The 12,370-nt window shown below is 33.6% G+C and overlaps 2 protein-coding genes across 3 annotated transcripts in view; one reads left to right on the forward strand and one right to left on the reverse strand.

Moving 5' to 3' along the window:
- Positions 1-8,766, reverse strand: part of cdi (serine/threonine kinase) — a 55,291-nt gene extending 46,525 nt beyond the window's left edge. The window contains exons 1-3 of one of the 2 annotated variants that reach the window (XM_086916162.1): positions 8,200-8,762; positions 7,985-8,084; positions 4,894-6,549 (exon numbers count right to left, since the gene is read on the reverse strand). In XM_086916162.1, coding sequence (XP_086772288.1) covers positions 4,894-6,144 — 1,251 coding nt within the window. In that variant the 5' untranslated portion in view covers positions 6,145-6,549; positions 7,985-8,084; positions 8,200-8,762. Of the gene's footprint in view, positions 1-4,893; positions 6,550-7,984 lie in introns of both variants that reach the window. The other variant, XM_086916163.1, reaches the window with a different exon arrangement.
- A 960-nt stretch (positions 8,767-9,726) lies between these two features.
- Ns1 (Nucleostemin 1) lies at positions 9,727-12,359 on the forward strand. The gene is made up of 8 exons (XM_003691210.4): positions 9,727-9,922; positions 10,093-10,197; positions 10,271-10,638; positions 10,718-11,105; positions 11,196-11,547; positions 11,617-11,839; positions 11,914-12,085; positions 12,179-12,359. Exons 1-8 carry the CDS (start codon positions 9,904-9,906, stop codon positions 12,271-12,273), a joined length of 1,722 nt encoding a protein of 573 aa, XP_003691258.2. The 5' UTR covers positions 9,727-9,903; the 3' UTR covers positions 12,274-12,359.
- Positions 12,360-12,370: the final 11 nt, after the last annotated feature.

Genomic DNA, 12,370 nt, shown 5'->3' on the forward strand with positions numbered 1-12,370 from the left:
AGTAAAGTTCGGATAGTAGAATTAGAGATCGGATTTTTCGAAAATCCAATTCTGATACTTTCGAATTCCCTCGACAAAGTGATCGACGAGCTACCATTCATCAACTCTGGCAAATTGCACGTTTTGTTACCCACACCGGAAGTGGACCGACTTTTCATCGACTGCTGGAGAATAGCAAGTATATACGGTCGAAAACGCTTGCAGGGTATTTCTCGATCACGTGGAAGAGAAAAGCGTGCGTGTGCGCGCGCGAGAGAGAGAGAGAGAGAGAGAGGACGGTGCTAGATGCACGGATAAGAAAAGCATCGGTTAATAGCGGTGGAAGGTAGAGGCTGAAGAACGCGCAATAGAGGAAGTGGTTGCGGGCGAAGAGGAAATTGTGACTTATAGCATCCTTCCTGAACAGTGGATCTAAGTACGTGCGAACTGAAACCTACTTCTTCCTTATCCCGTATATATGTATACTAGTGTAGTTAACGAACAAATTGAAATTTTCACAATGTACAAAAAAAAAAAAAAAATTTATCCTTGGTCTTCACAATTTGGGAAATTATATTTGGGAAATTAAAGAAATTATAATTTATTTTTTAATTCTTATTTCGATTATATTTATATAATCTTTGATCTAATTTGAATTTCTTCATTCAAAATTATTGAACAAAAATATATAAAATCAATAGATTTCGATAATTTTTGTAAAGTTTAATAATTTTTATTTTTAGCAAATGATGCATTTTACCATGTAAAAATTATTTTTGAATAACTTGTACATTTATTCTTATCTCTTTTTCAAGTAAATCAATAAAAGAAATTTAAAAAAAATTTTTTGATACTTGCACATCATTATAATTATTACAACATTTACACATTAATTAATTAGATCAAATTGCATTAGATAAGAATTTCATAGCATGAAAATGTTCATTAGAAGAATAGTGTAAGCAAATATATTCTGCAATTATATTTTTTGAATCAGAAATCTTATTTATTACACTCTCAAACTTTACAATCCAAATAAGATATTTACTTTATAGAGTAATCTTTATAAATCTGCAAATATCGTAAAATTAACGCGAAGATTTTCCACGAATTTTCCACGTTAACTGTTACACAACAATTCTTAAACATAAAGAACAACTTACTTCCAGGATTTGAATATCGAGCAAACTGTAAAAAAAAAACTTCTGCGTCATTCCCCTGGCTGACGTTAAAGCACTCTAAACGATCTAAACGTTCAAACAGCGCGTAAAAACTTCCATAACACGAATAAATAATAATCTGTCACGAAAGCAGCCTAACGTTTGTGTACATACACAAGAAGAACGCCGAGACGATGCTCTAGGTGCGTAAAAAGTCGACGAGATGCAATCAACCTTGACCAATCGAGAGAGAGATCGATTTTTCATGAAACGAATTCCTTTGGAAGAAGGAAGATCGTGATTCATGCAAATGTGGCCATACATATCGTTATGTCACAACATTTTCGTGCAAATACAAATTGGAAATTTTCTACTGTACGCTGCTGTGCACACTGGTGGAAAAATATACAGTCTAACGAGATAAGCCGACCTACACAAACACACAGTCGAGTCACACGCATTCTTATAATTGGCTGAACTCTATTAACTACCACCAATAATACATGTCAGTGTGTGTGTGTGTGTGTGTGTGTGTGTTACATTTGGTAGAAATGGCCATATCTTCAAAGTATCAAGTTACCAGCAACGCACAGTCCATATTTCAATCTTGAAGAAAAGTGTGAAAAATGTGTAAATAAGTTGTTAATGTGTGGCTTAAAAATATCAATAATTGTTTGATTTATGAAATTTGTAAATGTTTAAATATATAAATGTAATACGTAATAAAAATAAGATATTAATATATTTGTCGATTTTAGAGATCAAAGTAAATAGAAAAATGTTTGCTGAGGCTTTATTGAGTTACAGGTATTTTAAGTTGGCAAAAGTAGATAAAATAGGAGGATGAAGATATCTCTGTCACACCGTCCTCTTATTCTCCTTCCATCTTCCTTCATTTAATATCAATTTATAATAAGTAAACCATAATTGATGTTTTTATGTATCAATTTTTTTTTTTTTTTTTTTAGCTTTTTAAATTAATCTTTCAAAGATATCCCACGAATATAATGTTAATAATATAATATATTCTATAATTTAAGAAAAAATTATAATTTTGAAAATTTTATTAAAATCTATGTTTATTAAATCTTATTAAAAATATTATTAAAAATTCATAAACTCTTTTTCTTTAATCAATTTCTTATTATTATCGTATCTAATAGTGCACAATCATCATCATTATATAGACACATCTTAATATTCGTTTTATTTATACAAAAAAAAGAATATTTTTCGATTTATGTTAAACAAAATTAAATTAAATTGAACAATCTGTACTCTGCCGTGCTCGGACGACAAATAATATAATTTAAGTGAAGTTATCAACAGTTATTATCACGTATCTAATAATTGCATTAACTTGGAAATCGTCGTCCCTATTTCCTTTAATTCTAAATCAAATTAAATTCAATGATCTAACTGATTGATCGATAAATAAAAATATATGGTAAAAATACGACACGGCACTTAGTTAAATTGGCTTCGGCATTGATTATTGGTTGTACCATATACGGAGAAGCTTTCTATATGGTTAAATGCCATTTTCTCCGACTGGGAACCGTTATCCCAATGACAATTTATCCTCCCGTTTACGATGGTATTATTATTAATTCATCGTCCAGCAGATTCTTAAATATGTACTTTCTATGTAAAAGATAAAAAAAAAAAAGGATGAAAAAAATTTTCGAAAAGAAACTCAAGCGTAATGGCAATCAAATTTCGAACAATAAAATGATAACTAAACCCATAACTGTGTGGATAATCATTTTATTATATCATTATGATGTTTATTTTAGCAAAAATTACGATAGGATTCACACGATTGCAGGGAAAAATATAGAAAATTAGATATAATGGCTTGACTTTTGCATTTTACAAAAATATGAAATTTGATTTTTCAAAAAACGAATGAATGAACATTTTATATAGTTAAAAGTTAAATTGAATTTTTAATAGAAAACTAAAAATATACTTTCTGAAAGTCAACACTTCGTGGCGAGAATTTAAATGAAAATTGAAAATACTAGGGGTCACTAGCGCTGCAAGTTTACTTTCGTCGAAGAAAAGGTGAAGCGTGATAATCGGTTTGTATACGAAACCGAGATAAATAAAATTCACCTTGAAAATCGTGGAGAAAAAAAAAAAAAAAGCATCAATTCCTGATGCTCTCAAATGAAAAATCGAAATAACTAGAGTTGCACGATTTCGAGGAAAAGAAGGCGAAACGGGACGATCGAATTGAAAAATCGAAGATTTGTATACAAACGAAACCAAGTTAAATAAATAAAATTCACTCACAGTCAGGGAAGAGATTAATTGCACGTCGTATTAACAACGAATAATCACATGATTAAGAATGGTATTAATACGAGTAAGTCATGGAATAATTGAATGCATTCATCGATATTTAATCATCGTCGAAGTGAATCAACTGGATAACATTATTTCCGATTAACAAATGTTAACAACATAATGCATAAAAATAATAATAGGAAAACGATCAAAGAGAGATTTTATATTTTTTGTAATAGTTATATTTAGAATTAAAAGTGTTTCGAACGACGTTAATTTAAAATAAAGTTTGCGATTTTATTTCAGAATAATCGAATTTTATAAAAATATTAAACGTATTGATAATATTGATATAAAATTTATCTAATCAATCAAATGTGCATTATTTTTTGCTATCTTTTGAATATCAGATATTTCATTACTTATAAAAAAGAATGTTTAACATTTTATCAAATTCTGAAAGTATATCTTTATCTCTTCCATTTCTTTAAGAGATTTATTTATGAATAGAATTTTTAGAATGTATTGTAAAAAAAAAAAAAAAAAAGAAAAAAAAAAAGATAAATCTCAAGAAACAAGTAAAAATTAATCAAATAGAATAAAACTTAACGAGGTTATACTAAATTGTAATAAATTTTGTCACAGTTTTGCAAAATTTATTACGTAAATATTGCTCAAATATGGAAGAAGATAATAACAGTAAAAAAGACATAAAGACAGAGTTTTTTTTTTTTTATTTTTGACGCTAAATAGCAGTGAAATATAATATTTTCTTAAAAAAGAATGACTAAAACACTTATTATCTTCGATAAAAAATTAAAAAAGCAATAAACTGCGTTATGAAATATTGCTTCTTAAAAAGTTCTTCAAAATTTACACCTCAAATCATACAATAATTATATTTGTTTCACAAAAGTTGAAACATGTGAAAGAATCTTAACCTGATATTTTATTAAGAACAAATCAATTTGAAATAAATGGTTACCACTATCTTCCATAATTAAATAATCTTTCATAAGCATGACTGAGCATTAAATTTATTCTATTATATTAATCTGCCTAGACTTTTTATTTCACTGAATCTTACGTTTAAACCAAATAGATTACGTGTTCCGTTATTCGTGATTATGATTCGTGATCATTATCACACGAAAAACTAAATCACGAAAAAAAAAAAAAAATTCTTTTCATTTGAAACTTTGTTTTCAAGTAAAAACAAATGAAAGTAAAATTGATTAATTGCCAATTAAATACGAGTATATATATATATATATATATATATATATATATATATATATCACAAAACTGAATTAAGAATTAATTTTCTCGAAAACTAAACGACTTTTATTCCCCATTTTTTTACAAGCAGAGCAACTGATAATTTATTCGTATCCAATCGATCAATTTTAAAATTTTATATCGAAAGAAACTTAAAAAAGAAAAAGAAGGGGGAAAATCCTACCTTGAAGACCTCCGAGAAGAAGCCAGCGCCGATCTTCTCCATATAAAAATCGTCCAATCGGTTCAACGAGGCGACCGCATGCCTCAACGCCTGGCAGGAGGCGCCCGTCCTCCTCTTCGTGCTTGTGTCCTGATACGCATCGGGACCGGGGCACACGTTCACGTTGCAAATATTGCTCTCCATTTCGGTGGGCCGCCACGGGTCACGGCACTTCTCCCTGTAATTCCTCGGCGAGGACAACTGCAGCTCCGTAGGAAGATCCTGGGGCAGGCAGGACACGCAGCTCTGCTGCAACGCGTCCCCGTTAGACTTCATCCAATCCTTGGCGGGTGTCGAGGTGGCGAAATCCCCCCTGCAGTTTCTTTGCTCGCAGGTGGCGGGCGTGGCCGGGATATCGTCCGCGTTCTGCTTCGACTTCTGGCAGGGCTCGTCGGTCGACTGGATCACGGCGGTGGTGTAGTCCATCGGCGGGTTGGCCACCTCGTCGTTCGTATCCGAAGAACACCTGCTCGCACACTTGCCTGGGCCCACTATCCTCTGCGAAACAGACTTTCCAGGCAAGTGTTGCTGCTCCTTGCCCGCGTGCTTCTTCACCAGCTTCGAGGAGACCTCCCTCTCCCTCCCGTTGTCCGCGTTGTTCAGGTTGCTCAGGCTGGTGGAGCACAGCACCCTTTGCGACTTCGTGCTCGCCCCGCAATTGCTGGATTTGGACGGGCACTTGTGGCTGGCCAGGCTCTTCAATCCCGCCTGATGACTCCTTCCGACGGCCTCCTTGTATTTGGAGCAGCTCTTGGCTGTCGGCTCGAAGCTCGATGACTGGGCAGAGAAGTTGGACGAGCAATGGTCGGCGGTCGGCTCGGATCTCCTGCCCTTCCTCTCGTCCATCGTGCACCTCCTGACCTTGTTGTCCTCGGGAGGGCACTCGTTCGTCGCCTCCTTCGCCCTCTTGGGCTTGCACTTGTCCTCCAACGTGACGCCAGGTGGCTCCAGTATCACGGAGGCGGTGCAGCTCTCTTTGGATCTCCACAGGATCCTCTGTTTATCCTCCGCCCCCGTGGAGGGTGCCTCCGAGACAACGGGCGCGTTGTCCTTGGCCCTCCAAGGCCTCGGCTTCTCGTCGGCGAGCACGGGTGGGGCCTCGTCGACCGAGAAACAGGGCAGGCAGGTGGCGGCCGTCGGCCTGGCGCAGGATTTCCCTCCATCGTTGGTGGGTGGGCCTGGCGTGTTCGAGGGTGGCACCTTGCCGAACATTTTCGCCGTTATTGCGGGGATATTGAGCAGGTTGAATCGGGACGGAAGGTCGCCGCCTCTGCGCGCCGCATTACACGGGTCGTGGCTCAGTCTTGTTGTGGTGACGCCGACACTCGGCGAGCTGCGTCCTCGAGGGCCGGCATCTCAGGGACGATTCGACGAGTTCGACGAGCGTTGTCGCGAGTTGTTGTACGGATCACATTTAAGAAATTTTAAGCCGCTCTCTGTTCTCTGGCAGTGGGTGGGCGGGTCGAATGTATCGCTAGGACATGGTCCTAGCACGGGACGCAGTGCGACAAGGCGTCGATGAACTCGGGGAGCACGTGGAACATCCGCAACGACGCAACTTGGCACATCTCTCTTCACCTCTTCGAGCGTTCTCGAAATACGGAAGGAGACTTCAGCCTGGGAAAGAAACGTTATATAAAAATATATGCGCTCTTTCTTTTTCATCTTTGACGAATGAAAAATTAAGAAATTATTGTTCGTTATAGAAATTGTTTCTGAATTTTTTATATATTATTATGCATCTTAGAGATACGTAACGTAGAGATAAGTCAAAATATTTTATGAAATTTATTCTTTCATTATAATATTTCAAAAGTTAAAAATTAAAATTAAAAGTTAAAATTACCAACAAATCGGAATAAAAATTCATTTTCTAAAAAAAAAAAAAAAAAAAAATAAGTAAAATCCAATTCCTGATAAAAATAGTTCGAACAATTCGATTAATTGATGTTATTTAAATTAAAAAAAAAAAAAAATTAAACTGAATTATTTTAATAAATATTATAATAAAATTCGCAAAATATAGTGAATCTAATATTTATTGATTAAACGCTTTAATTGGAAAAACGAATTTAAAAGGAAACGGTGAAGAGGAGCGATTCGTTGAATTAACCTTTCTGATATTGCAACGACGCATCATACGGAATTAGGAGCATATAAATAGGGAAATTATTTCTAACTAATTCATGAAAAGTTTCATTTCTATTCCTTTATATAATACAGAATTAAAAAAATAATAAAATACACATATATATCCATCAAATTACGATCATTCTTACACTTTTTATTCAGATATAAATTAAAAGACTTTCTCTATTTATGTATTCACATACTTCCGTACAGAGTCAATGTAGCATGATGGTTTCACGAATATTTAGTAAAAATTATTGAAATCTCTTTTTCTTGTATCTTTTTAACGATTACGCGAGAAGGCTCGTTGAAAAGAGAATAGGCAAGAGAAATAGTGAAAATTTTGGCGGTATGCACGCGGCGTGCCATTCTAATGTATATGCCAAGTTCTCAAGACCCGGGAATGCGGACAGATTTGTTAAATAACGCGGATATATGTATGCAGGTTCGCCGAGTATACGCAGTGATACGTTAGACAGCGCGCACGGCAATTTGATTTACAAAGCAGCGCTACTTCTTATTCCACCAGTTGCGGCAGATGACCGTTTTCACACGCGAGAATCGCAATTTATGATAAAAGTACCATGCGCAATTACGAGAGACTTATTATGTTTAATTGGTAGAATGTTGTCGCGGGCTGATGCGTTTTTAGACAGCGGAAAGTCTTTTCTGCTGGGATCAAATATTTTGTTCCAATTTTGAAAAATATTATCATTTAAATCTCTGTTCTAAACTTCTGTTGTTGAAATAATATTTAAATAAGAAACAAGAAAGATTTGACGCTCTTACATTTAAATAGAAGATGATTCTCTTGCATTTTCATCGCGTCTTTAATACTTGATTACGGAAATATAAATTACAATAAAATGAATTATTTGCAAAAATATAAAGATAAAAAATTTGATGCATCGAAGTAACATACCTGCAAAACCGAGATTGATGTATTGATACAGTGATTTCCTTTTGCTTTATGCTCTATGAAGATACGATGTCCTTCGTGTCGAAAATTCTGGCACCAAGTCCTTGGAGAATACACGAGAACACAAACGAAAACCGGGAAAAGCGCGCTCGGCGTTGCTGTCAGTGACAACACACTCGAGATAATACATTCGATCGCGAAAGTGGCATGAAACTCACTGGGTCTGTTGGCAACGTGACGTTAAGTTGATTTTAGAAGACCTTGAACCACGTGAGGGAATTCGAGCTCGCAGAAGAACAAGACGTCAAATACTGTCGGCAAACACGAACGAGACGGGAGGCATGACCGAACGGCATCCGCACGCTGTCACTTTTGTTTACTGTCCGAAGGCGAACGTCGGTTCGAGGGAATCGCGAGACTCCGACACGACTCGACGTTGATCGATGATGTTCGATTGCATATCGTGCGATCTCGATCTACAATTCTTCCTCTTACTAGCACGATTTTTTTAATCTACCACGAATCTGAACGATCGGTGGGTCGAGTAAACAGTGGGACACCACGCACATCCGATTTGAATTTTTTCGATCGACCGTCCACCCTGGAGTCACAATTATACACCACCATACGCACTATGCACGAGCGAACTCCACACCTCTTGTTACGTGGATTACTGTACACTGGATTTTCGTGAACGATAATGTTGTGCAAATTTTTCTTCGCGAGATTCTGAAAGAGACCGATTCACCGACAACGCCAGACGGCGGCCATTACAGAAATGAACTGCTCCGCCGCACGCCGTCTATCGGCGATAGCCGACGTTACCCCCACTACCTTTCTACTAATGAATCGAATGTAAAGACGGCACGCGTCTTTCGAATGTGCGCATTCTAAACGCGGAATTTTTTATTCTCCTCTTCTGTACTGTAAATTCGAACAAAACACGCAAGGTGTGGAATGGAATATTAAGCGGAAAAGATTCATCGTATATAGAATCAAAGACACGAATCTTCCTATTCTTTGGCAAACAATAATAGGAAGACTTTAAGTTTTTTTTGAAAAAAAAGTATCTTCTATTATCTTTTAGAAAAAGAATCCTTAGAAACACTTGTTATTTATCCCGTGAATACAACATTTTATTTTAATTTCACACAAAAATATTATTATTATTATTATTATTATGAGAGAACGATATTACCATGAAAATAAGAATAGAGAAATTGTATCACTTGTTTAATGAAAATTTTATGAAACAACGATTTCACTGCACGAAATAATTTATGAGAATTTCCATTCCGACTTTACCGCCACGATCTCTTCTCTATGATGTCGAACAACTAGTTTTTGCGAAGCAGAATGAAAGTGTGAGAATTCTCATATGCATACAAATACACCTTTCACTGTCTTTCAACAATTTTCGGTTTCTCACATAACTACTTAAATTTCTACTTATCACTTTATTGTCAACGACGCAGCACAAATAACATGACACGTAATTTCATGGATTTCATGTCGATCGAAATTATTATCAATTGTCATCCTAATTTTTGAATTTTTTTTCTATTTATTTTTCTTAAAATCAAACATAATATTTGATTATGAATTTTATGAATTTATTTATGAATTCTTGATAAATTAGCAATATTAAAAAATAATTGTCTATCTATATAAGTTAAAATTAATATCAAAATTTGTAATTTTTAAAAAACGAATTAAATACAAATGAATATTTGCATGCACTGCATACAGTGCATGCAAATGTACAATACATATTGTATACTTATGTTTACCAGCCTGACTCTTTCCTAACCTATCTTTTAATTAATAGTTACATCCACGTGATGTATTAAAATATATTTTGTTCTTTTAATTTATTATTATTGTATATAAATATTGAAAATTAATATAACAAATTTTAAAAAATGGCGAAATTTTGTCTAAGTAAGTTAAATTATTATTGTCTCCAATTAATACAATTTATAACATACGTTGAAAGTTTTGTTTATCCTAAATTTCTTGAACAAAAAACATATTTTTTCTATAACTAATTATTTTCACAGTTTTATTTATTATATTTGTTTTATTTGTTGTTTATATGTAATTTATTATAGAGAAACCGAGCAAACGAATGCCAGCTCGAAAAAGATATAAAATTGAGAAAAAAGTTCGAGAACACAATAGGAAGTTAAGAAAAGAAGCAAAGAAACATCCTAAAAGTAAATATTATAATCGTATATTATATTGGATTATTATAGTCATAGATATTAATGATTTCTTGTTGTTTTATAGACAAACCAAAAATAATTGAAGTTCCGAATCAATGTCCCTTTAAGGAAGATATTCTTAAAGAAGTAGAAGCTATGAGAAAACAACACAAAGAAGAGAAGCAAAAGCAACGTGAAGCTGCACGTCAAAAAAAACAAGAAGAACTTGCTAAAACAGGTCTGCAAGGATTAATTTCAGCCGCAGAGAATAAACAACAGCAACATCAAGAGATGGAAATAGATACTCCACATGAAAAAATAAAAGATGCATTAACTAAAGAGGAAAATTCATTAAAAGCTTATTACAAAGAATTCAAAAAAGTTTTAGATGCAGCTGATGTTATTCTTGAAGTTGTTGATGCTAGAGATCCTTTAGGAACTAGATGTAAACAGGTATATTAAATATAGATATTGGATAAATATATCATAAACATAAGATATCTTAAATAAAGATAACTTATATAAATCATAGGTTGAAGAAGCTGTACAATCTGCAAAAGGAAATAAAAGATTGGTAATAGTTTTAAATAAAGCAGATTTAGTACCCAGAGAAAATTTAGATCAATGGTTAAAATATTTACGTAGTAGTTTACCAGCTGTAGCATTTAAAGCCTCCACTCAAGATCAAGCTAAGAGATTGGGTAGAAGAAAATTAGGAAAAAAAACTGAAAAGATGATACAAAGTGGAACTTGTTTTGGTGCTGAATTATTGTTATCACTGCTTGCAAATTATTGTAGAAATGTTGGAAATGTTAAAACCAGCATTAGAGTTGGAATTGTTGGACTTCCAAATGTTGGCAAATCAAGTGTTATTAATTCTTTAAAACGTAGTAGAGCGTGTAATGTGGGAAGTACTCCAGGTATTTAGAGTATAAGATTATAAAATTTATTTGTGTAAATATAACGTACGTTTATATTTTTCTTATTATTTATAATTTTTTTATTTTAAGGAGTAACAAAAGCTATGCAAGCAGTGCAATTAGACTCTAAAATAAAATTATTAGATTCTCCAGGTATAGTTTTTGCTAATCCTGGAGATAATGCAGACGAATCTTCTGTAGCTTTAAAAAATGCAGTAAAAATTCAATCTCTAAAAGATCCATACACACCTGCAACTGCTATTTTGAAAAGAGTTTCCAAACCACAAATAATGGAAATGTATAATATAACGGAATATTCAACGCCTGATGAATTTTTTGCTTTAAAAGCTACCAGAATGGGGAAATTCAGAAAAGGTGGAGTACCTGATACAATAGCAGCAGCTCGCAGTATTTTGGAAGATTGGAATTCTGGAAAAATTAGGTATTTATGAAACATTGTATTTTATAGATTATCAAATATAAAATATAACAATTTGTACTGTTTCCTTAGATATTATACTGTTCCTCCGGAACAACCGGATTGTCACGTATCCGCAGAAATAGTTAGCCAAGTCAGTAAAGAATTCGACATTGAAAGTTTTGCTGCACAAGAAAAAATGATGCTTGATAATTTCGAGGAAGAATCTTTAAAGAAACAAACCACTGATCCATTATTAATTGAAAGTTCTGGGCCAGTTCTATCTGCTATGGAGGTTGAATTGCAAAAGCAAGCAGTAAGTTAATTTACACGTATATACATATTTCTTATTAGAATAATTATTATAATTATTAATAATAATTTTTGTAGCAAATTAAAATTCAGAATAAACAGAAAAAACAAATGGAAAAGTCAAAAAAGAAAATGGATGAAACGAGAAAAAAGAAAACAGATCCACTTTTTGAAATTGAAGGTAATCAGAAATTAAATAAAATGAATAAATTGCAATTTAAAAAAGAAAAGAAAGAACGAGCTAGAAGAGGTAAGAACATTATTTCTTTTTAGAAAAAAAAAAAAAAAAAAATTATATATATTTCTTCAATATATATTTTACTTTATTATTTGAATTTTATAGAAAAAGCAGCTATCAAGTTGGCGGGCCAACTCGAAGAATTCAACATCTCAGCATCTGATGATTATGATTTTAATACAGATTTTGTAGAGAAATAAATATTGTAAACACGTTTTATTTAAGATTTAAGAAAATGTAAATGTAAATAATTGACACGAAACAATAAAAGAATTTTTTATAGAAACACTTTTCTAA

This window comes from Apis florea, unplaced genomic scaffold (genome assembly GCF_048593485.1).
Source record: "Apis florea isolate Af1SG1 unplaced genomic scaffold, ASM4859348v1 contig_37_pilon, whole genome shotgun sequence".
NCBI classification, from domain to species: Eukaryota; Metazoa; Arthropoda; class Insecta; order Hymenoptera; family Apidae; genus Apis; species Apis florea.